The following is a 21,170-nucleotide window of genomic DNA, read 5'->3' as shown; positions in this document are numbered from 1 at the left end:
CCTCACTTTTGACTAAAGTAGGCATGGGTATAGTTAGAAATGACCATTCTGCTTTTGTAACTTTTAAAATGACTTTTCTGTTAGAATTTTATCCTTAAGAGACTGAGTATTATGTGTATATGTATGAACTTAGTTTTAGTGAACTCCTTTCTTGCTCTGCCTCTTCAGTTAGTTCTTTATTGATATATTTTACTGGTTAGCTCCATGACTCTTGAGGGGAAAAACAAACCATAGGCATAAACTTCAAGGAAACAGAGAGCAATTCTCTGTAGTAAATGGAATGATGGTTTTAGGGACCTTTGTTAGGCCCAGGATCCTTGCTAAAGCCACTGAGTTTTAGGTTAGCTAGGATACTTTAATCATTCCTATCTTAATTTATGTTTGCAGTGGTGTTTAATTTGTAGATGTTTACTTTGAGCTTGAAATGTAGCATATTTCTAGATTATTTCTACCTCAATATTTAATCTGCTTGGATTGTGAAAGAATAGGAATTACTGGCAAGTGAATAATTTTGCCTGTGCTTAAGCTGCTGCTTTGTCCTCTCCCCCTTTTCTCCTCTGTCTTTCCCTTTTACGCTGTCAGTGACAAATGGAAATGCTTTTTGTCTAATGCATTACAGGAAGGTTCAGTTCCTTTTGCCTGCCATCTGCAGTCACAGCCTATCCCATCCCTATCCCACCGAGGCTGCCATATATATCATTGTCAGGCATCCTTGACGGATTTCTGTTTGTTATATAAACCATATGGAATCAGAGTTCTAGAGGGAGAGTTGTCCCTCCCCCTTCCCAAAATGGTTTTTTTCAGTCAGCAGTCCATCTTGGAGAGCTGCTCATTTTAGAAACTATAGCTTGACCTTGTTCTTTGCAGCTGCATCATAGTGCTTCATGGTGGTGGGTGTGCCACAGTTTATTTAGCTTTTCTGAAGTCAGTGGACATTTATGTTTCTCCTTTTTTTCTGTTACCAACAGTGCTGCAGTGAAACATTTTTGTACATGTAGTTGAGGGCTTGATTGGATAGATGCTAGGCAGGAATCTGAGAGTAGGCATATTCAGAATTGCAGTAGCTGCTTTTCAGCTCACCCTCCAAGACCACTTTATCCTTCCCCCAGCTGTGAAGACAAGGACACTGACAGTGACTTTTAGAATATCAAGTCTTTTTTGCCAGTATGGTGAGGGAATTGACATTTTGTTGTTTGCATTTTTCTTGAAAATAGGTGAAGGTGAAAATTTCTTTATTGACCATTTGTGTGTTTTTCCTCTTGTAAACTACATAGATCTAACTGGATTCTTTATGAAGTATCAGTTTACATTATTATGTATATAACCATTTTTTTCCCAAAGGAATCTTTTATAATGAGCACAGATTTCATAAGCACAATTTTAGGAATATAGTGATTCTTCCCACCATACTCACCTTCCCACCCCCACTCCTACCCCACCCCCTCCTTCCTCTCCCATTCCCAGTCCCATTCTCCATTAAGATTCATTTCCAATTAACTTTATACACAGAAGACCAACTCTATACTTAGTAAATATTTCAACAACTTGTGCACACACACACACACACACATAAACTGTTTGAGAACAAGTTTTACAGTTAATTCTCATAATACAACTCATTGAAGACAGAATCCTACATGGGAGGTAAGTACACAGTGACTCATGTTGTTAGTTTAACAATTAACACTCTGATGTATGATGTCAGTGATCACCCGAGGCTCTTGACTTGAGCTGCCAAGGTTATGGAAACCTTTTCAATCCAAAAACTCTGTCAGGAATTAGAGAAGGCCATAAACAAAGTGCATGCTCTCTCCTCCCTTCAGAAGAGAAAAGTATATCCTTCTTTGATGGCCGCTTCTTTCCATTGAGGTCTCTCTCAGAGAGATTCTTCATGTAGGACATTTTTTGCCACTGTGTCTTGGCTTTCCATGCCTGAAATGCTCTCATGGGCTTTTCAGCCCAACCAGAATGCCTTAAGGGCTGATTCCGAGGTGAGAGTGCTTTTTAAAGTGATTGTCATTCTATGAGTCTGCTGTGTGGACTGCTTCTCTTGTTGGAACATTCTCTCCTTTAATTCTATCTGTTATTATTACCAGACACTTGATCTTATTTATATGATCTCTTTAACACTTAATCCTATCTATATGATCACTTCAGTACTTAATATGGTTACTTTAACATCTAAGATGGCATTTTTACCACTCAGCTTAATGAGATTTAGGGTCCCATGGCAGTTTTTAAACTGTACCCTTAGAAATAAGTCTGTAGGAATGTATGCAGAACTATACTTTACGGTTATGAATTTCCTCCTCTCTCTCATTCCCACTCTTATTTTTTACAGAGATCTAGTTTTAATTGACTTTATACACATATTATTAACTCTATGTTAAGTAGAGTTTTCAGCAAATAGTATGAAATAGAGACTAAAAAAAAAAAAACCTGTTCTTTGACAGTCAATACAAGGATTGTTTAAGTCATTGCTTCTCAAAGTGTCAATTTCAGTTCTCCATATTTCCTTATAGGTGCTCCATTAGTTAGATCAGGGGGAACATATGCTATTTGTCCCTTTGAGACTGGCTAATTTCACTAAGTATGATGTTTTCTAGATTCATCTATTCTGTTGAAGATGATTGGATTTCACTTTTTTATCACTGTGTATTTTTTTTTTTTTTTTGACAGGCAGAGTGGACAGTGAGAGAGAGAGACAGAGAGAGAAAGGTCTTCCTTTGCCGTTGGTTCACCCTCCAATGGCCGCCGCTGCAGCCGGCGCACCGCGCTGATCCGATGGCAGGAGCCAGGATCCAGGTGCTTTTCCTGGTCTCCCATGGGGTGCAGGGCCCAAGCACCTGGGCCATCCTCCACTGCACTCCCTGGCCATAGCAGAGAGCTGGCCTGGAAGAGGGGCAACCGGGACAGAATCCGGCGCCCCAACCGGGACTAGAACCCGGTGTGCCGGCGCCGCAAGGTGGAGGATTAGCCTATTGAGCCACGGCGCCGGCTTATCACTGTGTATTATTCCATACAGTACATAGCCCATAATTTCTTTATCCAGTCTAAAGTTGAGGCATTTACGTTGATTCCAAGTCTTAACTATTGTGAATTAAGCTGCAATAAACGTGGGGGTGCAGATAACCCTTTTATTTGTTGTTTTCATTTCCTTTGGGTAAAGTCCCAGGAATGGAATGGCTGGGTCATATGGTAGGTCTACATTCAGATTTCTGAGGTATCTCCAAACTGTCTATCATAGTGGTTGTACCAGTTTACATTCCCACCAACAGTGGATTAGGGTACCCTCTTCCCCACATCCTCGCCAGCATTTGTTGTTTGTTGATTTCTGTATGAAAGCCATTCTAAGGGGGGGTGAGGGGAAACCTCATTGTAGTTTTGATTTGCATTTCCCCAAGGGCTAGTGATCCTGAACATTTTTTCATGCATCCTTTGGCCATTTGGATTTCTTCTTTTGAAAAATGTCTTTTTAAGTCCTTTGCCCATTTCTTCCAAGGGTTATTTGTTTTGTTGTTTCTTGACTTTTAAAAATATTGGTTATTAATCCTTTTTCAGTTGCATAGTTTGCAAATAATTTCTCCCATTCTGTCCAATGCCTCTTCACTTTCCTGAATGTTTCCTTAGCAGTACAGAAGCTTCTCAAATTGATGTAATCTGATTTGTTAATTTTGGCTTTGATTGCCTGTGTCTTTGAGGTTTTCTTGCAAGAACTCTTTGCCTGTGCCAGAAGCTTCCAGAGTTTCCCCAATATTCTCTAATAATTTGATGGCATTAGCTTGTAAATGTAGTTCTTTAATCCATTTTAAATGGATTTTTGTGTAAGGTATAAGGTAGGGGTCCTGCATCATACTTCTGCATGTGGAAATCCAGTTTTCCCAGCACCATTTGTTGAAGAGACTGTCCTTGCTCCAGGGATTGGTTTTAGCTCCTTAGTCGAATATAAGTTGGTTGTAAATGCTTGTATTGATTTCTGGTATTTCTGTTCTGTTGCTTTGGTCTTTCCATCTATTTTTGTATCAATACCAGGCAGTTTTGAAATTATCTGCCTTGTAATATGTCTTAAAGTCTGATATCGTGATACCTCTGGCTTTGTTTTTGTTGTATAAGATTGCTTTAGCTATTTCAGGTCTCCTGTGTTTCCATATGAATTTCAACATCATTTTTTTATAGATCTGAGAGGAATGTCTTTGGTATTTTGATTGGTATCACATTGAATCTGTAAATTGCTTTTGGGAGAATGGACATTTTGATTATATTGATTCTTCCAATCCATGAACATAAAAATTTTCCATTTTTTGTGTCTTCTATTTCTTTCTTTAATGTTTATTAATACTCATCATAGAGATATTTTTTAAAAATATTTTAAAATTTTTATTTATTTATTTGACATGTAGAGTTACAGGCAGTGAGAGAGAGAGACAGAGAGAAAGGTCTTCCTTCCATTAGTTTACTCCCCAAATGGCCGCCATGGACGGAGCTACACTGATACAAAGCAAGGAGCCAGGAGCTTCTTCCCCGTCTCCCATGCAGGTGCAGGGGCCCAAGAACCCAGGCCATCCTCCACTGCCCTCCTGGGCCACAGCAGAGAGCTGAACTGGAAGAGGAGCAACTGGGACTAGAACCCAGCGCCCATATGGGATGCTGGCACTGCAGGCAGAGGATTAACCTAGTGCATCACCGCGCCGACCCCACTCTCTTCATGGAGATCTTTGACAACCTTGGTTAAATTTATTCCAAGATATCTGATTTTTATTTTAGCTATTCTGTATGGGATTGATCTTAGAAGTTATTTCTCAACCATGGCATTGTCTATGTTTAAAAGGCTGTTGGTTTTTGTGTATTGATATTGTATCCTGCTGCTTTATCAAGCTCTTCTATGAGTTTCAGTAGTCTCTTGGTGGAGTCTTTTGCATCCACTAAATATAGAATCATGTCATCTGCAAATAGGGATAGTTTGACTTCATCTTTCCCAATTTGTATCTCTTTGATTTCTTTTCCTTGTGGCTCTGGCTGAAACTTCCAGGAGTATATTGAATAGCAATGGTGAGAGTGGGTATCCTTGTCTGGTTCCAGATATCAATGGGAATGCTTCCAACTTTTCCCCATTCAATAGGACGCTGGCCATGGGCGCATGTCATAAATTGCCTTGATTGTGTTGAGGAATGTTCCTTCCATACCCAATTCGCTTAGAGTTTTCATCATGAAAAGGTGTTGTATTTTATCAAATGTGTTTTCTGTATCTATATTTATAATCATATGGTTTTTATTCTTCATTTTGTTAATGGGATGTATCACATTGATTGATTTGTTAATGTTGAACCATCCCTGCATTGCAGGAATAAATTCCATTTTGTCTGGGTGAATGATCTTTCTGATGAATGGTTGAATTCAGTTGGCTAGAATTTTGTTGAGGATTTTTGTTTCTGTGTTCATCAGGGAAATTGCTCTGTAGTTCTTTTTCCTGTTGCTTCTTTTCTGGGTTTAATTAAGGTGATGCTGGCTTTGTAGAAAGGATTTGGGAGGATTCCCTCCTTTTCAAGTGTTTTGAATAACTTGAGGATTATTGGAGTTCTTTAAATGTCTGATAGAATTCAGCAATGAAACCCTCCATTCCTGGGCTCTTTTCTTTGTTGGGAGGGATTTTATTACTGATTCAGTTTCCATCTTGATTAGGGGTCTTTTTAAGTTTTCTGTGTCTTCATGGCTCAATTTAGGTAGGTCGTATGTGTCCAAGAATCTATCCATTTCTGAAAGATTTCCCAGTTTGTTGGCATACAGTTCTTTGTAGTGATTTCTGATGATTCTTTTTATTTCTGTGCTGTCTGTTGTTACATTTCCTTTTTATATCTAATTTTTTTTATTTGGGTCTTCTTGCTCCTTTTTTTGGTTAGTTGGGTCAGTGGTATATCAATTTTGTGTATTTTTTTTTTTTTTTGACAGAGTAGACAGTGAGAGAGAGACAGAGAGAAAGGTCTTCCTTTGCCGTTCGTTCACCATACAATCGCTGCCGTGGCAGGTGCACTGTGGCCGGCGCATTGTGCTGATCCGAAGCCAGGAGCCAGGTGCTTCTCCTGGTCTCCCATGCAGGTGCAGGGCCCAAGGACTTGGGCCATCCTCCACTGCCTTCCCAGGCCATAGCAGAGAGCTGGCCTGGAAGAGGGGCAACCAGGACAGAATCCAGCGCCCCGACCAGGACTAGAACCTGGTGTGCTGGCACCGCAGGTGGAGGATTAGCCTATTGAGCCGCGGCACCAGCCTCAATTTTGTGTATTTTTTCAGAAAACCAGCTCTTGGTTTTGCTGATCTTTTGTATTTTTTTTTTTTTTTGGTTTTAATATTGTTGATTTCTTCTGTAATTTTAATTATTTCTTTTCTCCTACTAGTTTGGGTTTCGTTTGCTGTTGTTTTTCTAGATCCTTGAGATGCATTGATAGCTCATTAATTTGGTGCCTTTCCAATTTCTTGATGTAGGCATCAATTGCTTTTAACTTTCCTCTTAACACTGCTTTTGCTGTATCCCTAAAGTTTTGATATGTTCTGTTGTGAAGGCTTTCCACTGCAGTTTTTCTTTGTTATATTGAATTCTTAATTTCCAAGATTTCATTTTGATTTCTCTTTAAGGTCTCAATTTCGTGGGAGAAATTTTCTTTCAGGTCATTTATGGATTTCATTAGTTTGTGCATTTGCTTCAGATTACTTCTAAGTAATCCCATGATTAATTTTTTGATTTCTATTTCTGGCATTTCTTCAATCTCATCATCTTCACAATATAGTATTGAAGTGTTTTATTCTTTTGGTGTTGTCACATTGTCTTCCTTATTCTTGTTTCTTGAATTGGTACATTTGTTATTCGGCATTTGTGGAGATACTCATTGGTTTCTTCTTTGTTTTTTTTCGCTGTGGCAGCTTTCATCTTTGGACTATGTGTGCATTAGTGGAGTATGGGTGTGGTGGGTGTGGGCAAGGAGCTCTGTTCAGTTCTCCAGGGTGAATGGCATGTCTGATGTGACACACCCTTATTTGGCATGGTAAATCTCCTCTTTTTTTTTTTTTTTTTTTTTTAATCAGAAGGGAGGTTTGTGCTTGTCTGCTGGTGTAGACTCAGCTGAGCTCCTCTCCTCAAAGGAGACCAGTGCCTGGCCACTAGCCCCAGTGGGTATAATATTCATTCACTCTGCTGCAAGGACCACACAAAAGTTTTGTGCAGTCCTCAGTGTAAGCTCAGATTCCTCAGTTATGCCCCTCACCAGGTAACCAGGGAGCCCTGTTGGTGTGGAGCCTCCCACAGTGACTGCCCAAAGTCCCAGCCATATCAGAGCCTCAGTATTTTCACAGTCCTGGCACACATGCCTCCCACAGTCGTGAGCACCCAGCCCGCAGTCTGTTCTCCCCACCAGACTCAGGAGTCTCTGCTTGGCTTATTGCTAGGTACCAACTGGTACAGCTGTTAGGTATGCCCAAAATGGCACTTGATCTCTATCAGCTTGTTACAGGATGCAGTTGCAGGGTGGTGGGGGAGAGGGAAAACATGCTACCCCTCCTTCTTTGTTTTTTCTCCTCTAGTTTGGCAGGTACATTAACTGCCGTGGGGCTCCAAGCTGGATTCCTTCTAGGCTCTTCCTGCAGCTTTTTCGCCAGTGGCTTGTGCTGCTGCAGTGTGGTCTCACCTCACTCTCCAGTGCTGGTGCAGAGGCTCTCGGCTGCCGGAGCCCTGAGTTGTGGGCATCCTCACCCTCCACATAGGTCCCCTGTGTCCCTCCAATTTGCATAATGTCCTTTGCTGTTTTTTCCCTAACTTTTCCCTGAGACTGCACTCTTTCTAGTTTTTTAAAACAGATTTCTCCTAGACTAGAGCAGCAAGCTCCCTTCCTACTCCACCATCTTAATCCCCTTCTGTGTATAACTATTTTTTGTAAATATTATTGAAATATACAAACTGAAAAGTACATACATAAATTACAAGTGCACAGTTCAGTGAATTTTTACAAAGCAAATACATTATTTGTAGCCAGCACTCAAATCAAGAAATGGAGCATTATCAGACCCTTAGAAGCCTCCTCTGGTGCACCTTCTAGTGACTACTGCTGTGCTGCACCTCCTGATAACCATGATTCATCCATCTAATGTTGTAAAGTAATTATAGATGGGGCTAGTGTTGTAGTGTAGTAGATAAAACTGTTGCCCAGGTCGGCGCCACGGCTCAGTAGGCTAGTCCTCTGCCTGCGGCGCCGGCACACCGAGTTCTAGTCCCAGTCGGGGCGCCAGATTCGGTCCCAGTTGCTCGTCTTCCAGGCCAGCTCTCTGCTATGGCCCGGGAAGGCAGTGGAGGATGGCCCAAGTGTTTGGGCCCTGCACCCGCAAGGGAGACCAGAGGAAGCACCTGGCTCCTGGCTACAGATCAATGCGGTGCGCCAGCTGCAGCGGCCATTGTGGGGTGAACCAACAGAAAAAGGAAGACTTTTCTCTCTGTCTCTCTCTCTTACTGTCTCTGCCTGTCAAAAAATTAAAAAATTAAAAAAAAAAACACAAAAAATTGTTGCCCATATAGGCACTGGTTCAAGTCTCTGCTGCTCCACTTCTGATTCAATTCCCTTCTAATAGTCTGGAGAAAGCAGCAATGACCCAAGTGCTTCGGCCCCTGCCACCCACATGAAACACCCAGAATAAGCTCCTGGCTCCTGGCTTTGACCTGGTCCCGCCTGAGCGGTTGTGGCCCTCTAGGGAGTGAACAGCAGATGGAAGAGCTCTCCCTTTGTCTCTCTCTTTCTCTCTCTTCCCTCTCTCTTTCTTTCAAATAATTAATAAATATTTTTAAAAAGTATAGGTAAGGTTTTAGATAACTATGTTTATAATATATTATTTAGATAAGTCTTTTATAGATTTTTTTTTTGACAGGCAGAGTAAGAGAGAGAGAGAGACAGAGAGAAAGGTCTTCCTTTTTCCGTTGGTTCGTCCCCCAAATAGCCGCTCTGGGCGGTGCGTTGCAGCCGGCACGCTGCGCTGATCCGAAGCCAGGAGCCAGGTGCTTCCTCCTGGTCTCCCATGCGGGTGCAGGGCCCAAGGACCTGGGCCATCCTCCATTGCACTCCTGGGCCACAGCAGAGAGCTGGACTGGAAGAGGAGCAACCGGGATTAGAACCCCGGGGTGCCAGCACCGCAGGAGGAGGATTAGCCTAGTGAGCCATGTTGCCGGCTACTTTTATAAATTTTTATAGATAATTTTTTGTCTCCAAACATCAAGAGATTGATACTGTCATTTTGACATAACCTTAGCTGCCTTAGAAGTCTTGTTCTAAGGAATCAGCAGGCTTTGTTACTGAAATCTTGCTTGCTAACCATTTTCTTCCTTGCTTCCTTTTAGGTAGATCTAACTGAAGTTTGGCCCCATTCTTCTCCTTAACTTTTAAAAATAATCAATATTGCAAGCTATGGTTTTATTTATTTGAAGTCCTCTTTAGAATTGCTTCTCATCTTGTACTTTCTTTCTGAATCTGTGTAAGTGTTGCTTCAAAAAAAGTGAAATGATGAGGTACTTTGTCCCTGTCTTGCCATTATCTGTCTTTTCTCCAAATGTGAAGATGCCGGAGTAAACTCTATATTTTCCTTTCAGCTTACTCTGCTTGCCTTATGAATGCTTGCTTGATATGGAAAGATGTCATGTGTTCTTTTTTGCTCATTTTTATTCTTTGTTTTTTCTGATGATTTGCTAATTTATTAAAGGAGTATATTTTATGTTCTTCATAATGTTTTTAATATAAATTGCTAAATAATAATTTCTAATGGTTTTCTGATACCATGCTTTTATAGAGACTTGATTTTTTTAATTAATAAAATAAGCAAATATGAATAAGGTCACTAATAGTGATATTCTGCTTAGTTGATTTTAAATTAATAGTCTGCTTCTTATAAGAATATAAAATGGTTTCTGATAAAAGGCATACTATGTGATGATGCCATTGAGAATATAAGTAAAAGATTGTAAGAGGAGAAAGCAATAATAATAACCATGATCTTTGTTTCTAGAATTGAATGTTAAATTTAGCTGTGAGCCTTCTGTCCTTGGAGACTCCAAAGGAAAACAAATGCAATTCTCACTGGGGGAATAAAGCAGCATGCCATTTCATCAGGCACGACTAGGGTGTTTATGCTACTGAGTTCTGAAAAACATGTCCAGAGGCCCTTGCAGGGCAGGCACACAGAGACCAGATACAAACTCCCTAACAGGAGCCTAAAGAAAACTGCAGATTTGTTCATCAGAAGGGCCTGTGCAAATGAGCACACACCTATGGACTGAAAAGAAACTAATCAGTTCATAAGTACTTCACTTGCGTTTGTCAGAAAACCTAAATCAGTGTGACTGCCTGGATGTGACGTTTGTAAGAAGAGTAGTGCATAAAGAGTATCTGTCTTCAACTATCTAAACAATGAACATCGTTAAATTCTTTCATGTTGTAGAGTGATCCCAGTAATCAAGCTATGATTGTTTTAGCTTTCTGCTAAAACATTCTTATTTTCATTGCTAAGTGATCATTTTATAATAATGACTATTACATATGCATATTTATATGCAGTGATTGCCATTAATGTTCACATTTTCATTTTAAATATTTGCTTTTGTCATTTAAATCAAGATCAACATGTTGCATTTTATTTGGAAGTAGTACTGGAAAATACATTTATCTCAACTGACTCTTAAGGATTGGTTTTGTATTTAATTAGACTATTTGATTAGAGATTATAACAGTGAAGTAATCCTATTGTAGATTAATGTGTTCTTCAAATTTTGGCAATTCAAACATTTTTAATTATAGAATAATACATATTTTTAAAAAATAGTGATGTAAAATTACATTAAAAAGTGAAAGCTATGTTCCTTTCTGGTTTCCACTGAAAGTGGTGACCACTAAAAAAAATTTTTTTTTTTTGACAGGCGGAGTTAGTGAGAGAAAGAGAGAGAGAGAAAGGTCTTCCTTCCGTTGGTTCACTCCCCTAATGGCTGCCATGGCCGGCGCTGCGTGCCAATCTGAAGCCAGGAGCTGGGTGTTTCCTCCTGGTCTCCCACGCAGGTACAGGGCCCAAGCATTTGGGCCATCCTCCACTGCCCTCCTAGGCCACAGCAGAGAGCTGGACTGGAAGAGGAGCAACTGGGACTAGTACCGGGTACCCCAACGGGATCTAGAACCCAGAGTGCCAGCGCCGCAGGCGGAGGATTAGCCAAGTGAGCCACGGCGCCAGCCAACTAAAAACATTTTTGTTGTTGTTAATGTACCATATAATTACAAGAGTATATGGTATATGGTATGTGCACAGATAGGCTGTTGATATTCTGAAAATCACTGGTGGTGAACATATGTTTATCCACAATATTTAAAAAATAGAACACTACTTGAAAAGTGCCTTGGTGTGTCCCCCACAGCTGCTAATCTTATATGTTGGTAATTTTCTTGCTTTTCATTAAAATTGCACCATCTGAATGTATCTTTAAACAATTTTTAGTTTTTTTATTTTTTGAAAATTCAAAAGCAAACATTAGATGCAGGCCACCAGAAGCATAGAGTCTCTGGATGGTAGTCTGACTTCAGTTTCCAGAGAGTGAATCACATCCTGTTCTGAGGAAGCTAGTGGGCAAGTTCATACACGAATGAGCCCTCATCACCATCAGGGAGTCTGCTGGCTGTCCGGTGGGAATGTATTTTCTGCTACCGAACTCACCAGGCAGGCCCTCTTGTCTCTCAGAGGTGGGTCAAAACAGAGTACTTGGGACAGATAGAGTGAGGGTCCTCAGTTGACCCAGAAGCCGCATGTAAAAAGGGAAAGCAGGAATTATCATGTGGGCAACAAGCCAAGTGCGGATTAGAATTTGTACCGAATTTATGTGGGCATTCTATTCTTGAGTCAGAAAGATTTTGGTGACACAGTTTTCAGGGTCTTTGAGGGTTACCCTCCCCTAATTTGGTTTGAATGTTTTCTCTGTCATCCTGAAATCTCCCTTCATCTTTGTGCTTCCCTTGGATTCTTTGTTTCCTGCGTCATCAACCTTTGGAGCTGGAATTAGCTTTGACACCTTGTAGGTATGGTAGTGTTTGTATGCTAACTATCCTAATGAGGGATAGAGTGACTGGTTGGAAATAATTTCCTTTAGAATTTTGTAGACATTGTTGTGGTTCTGGTGTTGCTGCTGAGAAGTCCAAAGCTAGTCCTTTCTAGAAATTTTGTAGACTGATCTTTGTCTTCTTGGTTCTAAAAATTAATGATTCTTTTTTTTTTTTTTTTTGAGTGTCAGTTTCATTCATTATCCTGGCTTTCAGTGTATTGTTAATTTGGAATATCATTTTTTCCAATTCTGAAGAATCTTGAATTATTTGCTGCTGATTTCCTTACCTTCAGTTTCTCACTGCTTTCTTGGTGGGCCTTGTGTGAGCATTATTAAATTTTGGGACCTCCTTTCTTGGCCTCTGGCCTCTGATATTCTGTTTTCCATCTCTTTATCTTCTGTGTGGCTTGTGGGATGATTTTTGTAGCTTTACTTTCATTCTTTTACTGAGTTTTTAGTTTTTGATAAACATTTTTTGGTGTTTTAAATTTCCATGGTAGTTCTTTATTTTCTGAATATTTATTTTTCTTCATCTTATTTTCCCACAAGAACATGTTTTTCTTGTTTCTTGGATGCAGAATATTTTTGTCTTTCTGAAAATGTTAAAGATGGTTTTCTTTGAGGTTTTTTTTTTCTGCCTGAATAGTTTGTTTCCTTCAAGTATACTTTTTTCCCTACTTATTTTAGTCTCTAATGTCATGTTAGAGAGTTTTCTCATATTTCCCAGTATCTACTCATAGTTAAAAAAAAGAAATGGGTTACTTAAAAAGCCAATGAGAAGCTTCCATGTAGGTGAGGCTTATGAACTTTGGGTTTCACTGTGGGGTTATTTAGGTGGACTCTTTTATTAGGAAATCCCCCAGTGTTCCTATTTCTGTCTTTTCTCATGACCTGGTCAGGTTCTCCAGAGAAGTGCTCAGTGGCTGTGTGTGGCAAGTGGCTGCCATGTTGGAAGGCACAGCTATTGAGCATTTCCAGCTCTGCAGACCTACCACTAAAGATCATGTTGCCAGACATGGAAAGCCCAGATAGTAAAACAGTTTGAGGAATCAGCAGTCACGATTTACTGTGTAGATGGTTACTTTATTAGTCCATTTTCTGTTGCTGTAATAAAATGCCTTAGACTGGGTACTTAGAAAGAAAAGAGATTTATATAACCTTCAGTTTTGGAGACTGAAAGTCAAAACAGCATGGCACCAGCTCTGGTGAGGGGCCCCTCCAGGCCTTTTATCATGGTGAACGGCACCATGGCTGGGAGATGTGGGAGGAAAGCACATCTGGCGGTGTAGGAAATCAGGGGACGTGGAGGGGCCAATCTTGCTTTTTTATAGCAACTCATGAGAACTAGGTTTGTCTCTCTGTCCCCTAACCCCCTCCCACTAAGTTTCACCTCTTAAAGGTTCCATCACCTCAACACTGCTACATGAGGACCAAACTTCCAGCACATGAACCCTTAGGAGAGCTCAAACCATAGCAGTCAGTTTATCCCACATTTTTTTTTTTTTTAAGATTTATTTATTTATTTGAAAAAGTTTAACAGGAGAGAGAGAGAGAGAATGAATGAGAATGAATGAATCTTCCATCTCCAAATGGTCTCAATGGCCAGAACTGGGTCAATCTGAAGCCAAGAGCCAGGAGATTCATCCAGGTTTACCATGTAGATGTTTGGGCCATCTGCTGCTGCCTTCCCAGGCGCATCAGCAGGAGCTGGGTTGGAAGTGAAACAGCCAGGACATGAACCAGCGCTTATATGTGATGACAGCATCACAGGTGGCAGCTTTACCCACTACATTGCAATGCCAACCCTTATCCCACTATATTTTTTTTAGAAAACTTTTATTTAATAAATAAAAATGTCATAGGTACAGCTTTAGGAATATAGTGGTTCTTCCCCCCCATACCCACCCTCCCACCCCCACTCTTGTCCCACCTCCTACTCTGTCTCCCCTCCCATTCTTCATTAAGATTCATTTTTAATTATCTTTATATACAGAAGACCAACTCTATACTAAGTGAAGATTTCAACAGTTTGCACACACAGAGACATACAAAGTATAAAGTACTGTTTGAAGACAAGTTTTACCATTAATTCTCATAGCACAACTCATTAAGGACAGAGGTCCTACATAGGGAGCAAGTGCCTAGTGACTCCTGTTGTTGATTTAACAATTGACACTCTTATTTATGATGTCAGTGATCACCTTAGTCTCTTGTCATAAGCTGCCAAGGCTATGGAAGCCTTTTGAGTCCACAAACTCCATCAGTATTTAGACAGGGCCATAAGCAAAGTGGAAATTCTCTCCTCCCTTCAGAGAAAGGTACCTCCTTTAATCTTGTTGAACCTTTGTAAACCTTTTTTTTATTTAAATTTTGGAATAATTATTTTCTTTTTGAAAGATTATTATCAAAATTAAGAAATAAGAGCAAAAATATGAGTATATATGACTCTAACCCAGGAATACCACTCTATAATGTGCATATAATTAAAAAAGGCAGTGAAGTTGCAGAAAAGATTTTGTAACCTCCTTGTGTTGTGTCAGATGTTTCTGTTGCCTGTAGGTCTGCTCTCTGCTGTCTGTCCCAGGAGACTGACCTGTGAGATGGCACCATCCTGTCCTCTTACTTTCAGTTGGATTGCGTCAAGGAGAAGCCTTTGGAGGCTAAAGAAGGCTGGAAAGGGATTGAGGAGACACTGTTTGTCTAAGGCAGCCTTTTTGCAGAGGCATCTTGGGATTACTGTGTCCATCTGTTGAAATCCGTCTGTGTATTCACATATACCCTCAGCCGTACACACTTTGTGAAGGCAAACCTGAGATCATGCTATCTATAATGTTTTACAGTTGATTTTTATTTATTTAATGAGTAACTCATCGCAGGCATTCTTTCATATCCGATGGTGAGTCATTTTATCCCTTTGAATGGCTGCTTAGTATTTCATTATATAGAAGTACTATAAACTGTCTTTTCTGTCTATTATTGGTAGGTATTATCTCTCCTTGTTCCTATCTCAAATACTTAAGGGGACAACCTTGTACCCCTACCTTTGTGCACTTTTATGAGTATTTTTGCATGGTGGAGTTCTTGAAATAGAATAGTTAAATATGCACATTTCTGTTTGGTCAGATATTGCCGTATCACATATCTAAGAGGTAGTATTCATTTACAGCATTTATAGACTTAGTAGAGAACAGAGAAGCAGCTTTGCACCTAAGGCCTTGCTGATGTTAAATATCTTAAATATTTTTATTTTTTCTGTTAAAATAGAAGGAAATGATTCTTGATTATTATTTATGGTCATTAGTGACCATATTTTACAAAGGACAAGTCAGAGTTTTTCATTGGAAATTTGCCCAATTTAAAATGAATTTTGATTTATATTAATATTTAACATATAGTTATAATATATAAATAAGTGAAATTATTTAAAGCTATACTCATGTTAGATATATAAACATAAATATATATAAAAATAAGCATAAGTTAATTTTTCTTTTCCTGCTTTTTTGAAAAATCATGAGGAAATTGAGAGCTCCCCAGTCAGTGGGGTAGAGTGCAAGAAGTGTAACCTCAGTGTAATATGGTTGGTTTTGTGGGTACTTTATTGACTTTTAGTCTTATGAATAAATGAATTTCTTAATCACTTAAGCAATATGTTTAATTATATACCTTTATTACCTATTTTTTACTCTTTGCCCTTTACATTTTTCATTTCTCTGAATCTTGAACTCTTTCTACAGTATTTTCTAGATACAGGTTCTTTTTTTTTTTTTTTTTTTTTTTTTTTGGACAGGTAGTTATAGACAGCGAGAGAGAGAAAGGTCTTCCTTCCGTTGGTTCACTCCCCAAATTGCTGCTACGGCTGGTGCTGCACCAGTCTGAAGCCAGGAGCCAGGTGCTTCCTTTTGGTCTCCCATGCAGGTGCAGGGGCCCAAGCACTTGGGCCATCCTCCACTGCCCTCCCGGGCCACAGCAGAGAGCTGGACTGGAAGAGGAGCAACCAGGACTAGAACCCGGCGCCCATATGGGATGCTGGTGCTGCAGGAGGAGGATTAACCAAGTGAGCCACAGTGCCAGCCCCCTAGTTACAGGTTTTTTATCTCACTTTTTTTGTATCAGTGGTGTCAGAGACTTAATATGTAAGAAAACCAGATCCCTCGTTTCTTTACCTGTGGGTACCACTACTATAATCAGTACTTAATTTCTGGGGTTTTTATTTAGATTCAGTGAGAACACTTGAACAAGTGAGGCACACTTGACATTAATAAGGGCTATATATAGGAAGGTCCTCTTTGAACCTCAGATTTACAAATCCTTGGTAGCATATCGATTCTCCCAAGAGGTGCCTGTGAAATAAGTAGAACAGAATAAAGACCCTTCTTGATTAGAATACTGGGCAGTTGGCCAGAGTCCTTACTATCTGAATTGTTTGCTGTCGTCACCTTTACAGGGTTCACAATTGAACTTTGAGTTTCCACAAAATTGCAGATTACGTTCATGTCATAAACCTGTGGGTTGTTCATGAATAGTTGACTCAAATATGTAAGTATCAGGAGCCTTTGTAAAGTGCCTGTCAGGTATGAGGTGCTTGAAAGGCTGTGTTTCTGCAGAATGTCTGTTCAACAGGGGCCTCGGGGAATTTTCCCAGCCTCTTCACTTGATGGATGTGATGTTGTGGTAGGACTGTGGTCATGATCATCTGCCTGTTGAGTGTTGGAGCTGCTGTTGAGGTCTCTATTGCTCTTGGCTTACAAACCTCTCTGATACCAGCATCTCTCAGTCCCAGGATTTTTTCCAACAAGTCCCTTGTGTTGTCTGATTTAAAGTCCAGAGAACGCTGTCAACAAAGAAATCTGTGTGCTGATTGAATCCTTGTTATATATATCATACTATTTTTAACAGTTATCCCAAAACAGGAGTTGTATGCTTTGGGGACTGTCCCGTGTTATTTACATACTAAAGGTGGTATTCTTGGCTATCCTGGCCTAGTGTGGACACTTTACTCCAGGGCCTGTGCCCTTATATTTTCTCATGGCTCCTCTATGTGTATGTACCCCATGATTCAATAATATCTAATGAATTAGAGTTCCCTGATGAAGCCATACTGTTTGAAATTTCTGTGACTGCCATTTTGTTTTACTTCCTGAAATATTCTGTCTACCCCCACAGCTACTCATCCTCCCAAGAAGCCACTGCTTTCGTTAATCCCTCTTAACAGAGTTCATCTTCCTTTCCCCCCATACCTGTCACATACTTCATTTTACCTGTCTGTTCAGTGTGCATCACAGTGAGTGGCACTAATTTGTTTTGCATACTTGCTGTCCCCATTAATCTGTAAGAGCAATGCTACTTGTTAACACTTGGCTTGTTTGGTGACTAAAATATTCTATGAAGTAAAATGTGTTTCTTACTTAACCAAGGAACTATAGGTATCCTCGATGGATTCCATTAGTTCTTGTCCGTGTTAGACCCTTGGAGTGAGGATGCTACGAGAGGCACACCCCAAAGACTCAGAGTCCAGACCAGCTGATGCAAAAGCAAGAGGATTTATTCGGCGTCTGCGCAGATGGGCCTCCTGAACTCGGGAGTCCAGAGAGCGCCCCCAGTACAGAGCCACACGGTTTATATACCCGCAGCGACCAATCAAAAGCACTATAGTGTCCATGCACACAGCAGTCCAATCCGTGAGCTGATCATGTGAAAGGCATGCGTCTTCTATCCAGTCAGCTACGGGATCACATGGGAGGCATGCACACAGCAGTCCAGTCCGTGAGCTGATCATGTGAAAGGCATGCGTCCTCTACCCAATCAGCTACGGGATCACATGGGCAGCATGCACCTCGTCGCCATTTTGTTGTTTACTTCTTCAGCAGTTCCTTCCCCTGTCAGCGTCATCTTGTTCACCCTGAGGGGGACGACGTCTCGCTCCCTTCATTCCCCTGGAGGGAGAGCAGCGTCCCGCTTCCCACACCGTTATTTGAGTATTAGGAGGCATACAAACTGGGTTAGGTCTCAGCACAGCCAGGCACAAGTGTCGCAGCTAGCTAAGCATAGGGTCCCTTATTTTTATAGCTGTACCTAATTTTAGCTTTGGGGGAAAAAGTTTAGGGCTGTAATTTTTAAACTTTAATTTTATTTGGGGCAAAGGTGACTTATTGTTTTTAATAGTGTTAGCTTAAGTCACTCCATCTTGGTTTGATTTTTAAGGTTCTTCATTAGAAAATACCCTCCCATGTTTTCATACTCTAGGAATAATACATGTAACAGAATAAAAAGTCTAGGTGAGCCATGTCGTGGTTTATTATATACTGGGACTTACATTTTGTTTAACACTGTAATATTAGGAACTCTAGAAGGTTAGGTACCATGAGCATGCATCAGAATCAAGACTAACATTATGAACGAGGGAGTGACTAGGCTTGGTGAATATCCTGTTAATTTCTGAAGGGGAAGTGGTTGTTTGGGAAAATGTTGTCAGATTATACTTGAAGTAGGCATGATTGTTTTAAGCTGGTTTACTTTTGTGTTCCTGTATTTGCCAATATAGTGGATATTCTGCTTTTAAAACTATGCTTATTTCTTTTCCAAATGGCTTCTTTTTGAATGAAACATTATTATTATACAAAAATACACAAAATGATGATAAATGACAGCATTTGTAATTACTATTCAAAGATGTGGCCTTTTTATTTTTAAATTTTATAAGATTGGCTTTACCAGCTATTTAACCAAACTTTCTTCCAGCAGAAGTTGGCCACCTCCATTTCTTGCTCTCCCCCACATTTTGGTATGCAATGCATTCTGGTTCTAGGTGCTGGGAATATTAAGATAAGAAAGGCATTAGCGGGCTGGCATTGTGGCGTAGCAGGTAAAGCCGCTGCTTGCCACACCGGAATTCCATATGGGTGCTGGTTCATATCCTGGCTGCTCCACTTCTGATCCATCTTGCTACTAATGGTCTGGGAAAGCAGTAGAAGATGGCCCAAGTGCTTGGGCTCCTGTGCCCATGTGGGAGACTAGAATGAAGCTTCTGGCTTTGGCCAGGGCCAGGGCTAGCTGTTGCAGCCATCTGGGGGGTGAATCAGAAGATGGATGATCTCTTTTTGTAATTCTGACTTTCAGAAAAATAAGTGAATCTTTAAAAAAAACACAGGGTCTGGCGCCATGGCTCACTTGGTTAATCCTCTGCTTGCAGTGGCGGCATCCCATATGGATGCCGGTTCTAGTCCCAGTTGCTCCTCTTCCAGTCCAGCTCTCTGCTGTGGCCTAGGAGGGCAAAGTGGAGGATGGCCCAAGTGCCTAGGCCCATGTACCCGCATGGGAGACCAGGAAGAAGCGCCTGGCTCCTGGCTTTGGATCAGTGCAGCGCTGGCCATGGCAGCCATTTAGGGGGTGAACCAATGGAAGGAAGACCTCTCTCTCTCTCTCTCTCTCTGTCTATAATTCTACCTGTCAAATAAAAAAAAAGCTGCCTATGAACTTCTACATTAATTTTTACACAAAATATTGAAAATTTGGTTTATAATTATAGCATCTTTGTTTTATAGACAATTTTTAATGTGTGTGTTTATTTATAAAAGTAATATATTGTTGAAAAAGAAGCATAGTATAGCATTTTAGATTGATAATGGAATCTAACACCAAATTACCTGGGTTCAAATCCCAGCTATGCCATTTATTTGCTGTGTAACCTTAAGCAATTTACTTAGCCTTTTGATGCCTCAATATTCTCATATATAAAATTATAATTAAAATAGCTGCATCATAGGCTTGTTTTGAATGTTAAACCAACTCATGCATGTATAATACACAAAATAGTGCCTGACATATTTTATTTTATTTTATTTTTTAAAGATTTATTTGTTTATCTGAAAGGCAGGGTTAGAGAGAGAGAAGAAAAGACATAGAGAGAGATCTTCCATCCTCTCATTCACTCCCCAAATGGCTACAACAGCCAAACCTGGGCAGATCTGAAGGCAGGAGCCAGGGACTGGGAGCATCTGGACTTGGGCCATCTTCCACTGCATTCCTTGGTGCATTAACAGGGTCCTGAATTGGAAATGTAGCAGCCAGGACTTGAACTGGTGCTACGCCACAGAACCAGCCCCGCCTGGCATTTTTTAAAAGCTAGATAAATTTTAGATATTATTAAAATTGAAATATAGAATTTTCGAAATCCTAAAAGCCTAGTGAATATTGTCAGAGTTCTTCTCACATAAGTTAAGTTTTAAATTCGTTTTTTAATTTATAAACAGTAAATTTCACTTTTACCTATTTTGTTCAAGGGAGTGAGAAAGCAAGTACATACACATGCACATGCATGTGCTCCCATCTGTTGATTTAATCCTCAAATGCTTGCAAAAGTTGGGACTGTGCCAGGCTGAAGCTGAGAGCTCAGAACAGTCTGGGTCGCACAGACCCACTACTTGATCTGTCATTTGCTCCCACCCAGGAGGTGAAATTGGAGTGGAGCATTAACAGCAATTAAAAGGAATTGGGAACAGAACCATGGTACTCCAGTATGAGATATAGGCATCCTGAGCTGCATCTTAACTGTTAAGCCAAACATCCACTCTAAACTTTACTTTTTTAAAACGTCCATCTGGGGCTGGTGTATGGGTGAGTAGGTTACACTAAGGCCTGCAGCAGGTTGGAGTCCCAGCTGCTTTGCTTGCGATCCAGCTTCCTGCTTATTTCTTGGGAAAAGCAACAGAGGATGGTCCCAGTACTTTGGTTCCTGCCACCCACTGGGAAACCTAGAAGAAGCTCCTGGCTTCGTCTTGGCCCAGCCAAGACTGTTGTGCCCATTTAGGGAGTGAGCTGGTGGATGGAAGATCTTTTGTCTCTCCTTCTCTCTGTAACTCTGCGTTTCAAGTAAATGAATAAACCTTTTAAAAAACATAAACTGCCCATTTTCTGAGTTTTTGACCAATGTGTGATCTTGTAATCACCACTGCAATCAGGAAACAATGGTTTCTTCCTCCCCCACAACTTCACTTGTGCTGTTCTTTAGTAGTCAGATCCTCTCCCCATCTCTGACCTTTGCCAGCCGCTGGTCTCTCTTCCGCTCTGT

General features: G+C 40.5%; 1 protein-coding gene across 11 annotated transcripts in view; it reads left to right on the top strand.

Moving 5' to 3' along the window:
* Positions 1 to 21,170, top strand: part of LCLAT1 (lysocardiolipin acyltransferase 1) — a 206,142-nt gene that overhangs the window by 76,698 nt on the left and 108,274 nt on the right. Inside the window, exon 3 of one of the 11 annotated variants that reach the window (XM_070069725.1) lies at positions 10,937 to 11,072. The exons of 9 other annotated variants lie outside the window; for them this stretch is intronic. In XM_070069725.1, coding sequence (XP_069925826.1) covers positions 10,999 to 11,072 — 74 coding nt within the window. In that variant the 5' untranslated portion in view covers positions 10,937 to 10,998. Of the gene's footprint in view, positions 1 to 10,936; positions 11,745 to 21,170 lie in introns of all 11 variants that reach the window. One more of the 11 variants, XM_070069726.1, reaches the window with a different exon arrangement.

The sequence above is a fragment of the Oryctolagus cuniculus genome, chromosome 2 (genome assembly GCF_964237555.1).
Source record: "Oryctolagus cuniculus chromosome 2, mOryCun1.1, whole genome shotgun sequence".
Classification (NCBI taxonomy): Eukaryota; Metazoa; Chordata; class Mammalia; order Lagomorpha; family Leporidae; genus Oryctolagus; species Oryctolagus cuniculus.
The sequence above is the reverse complement of the archived record's forward strand: the minus strand, read 5'-3'. Positions and strand labels throughout refer to the sequence as shown.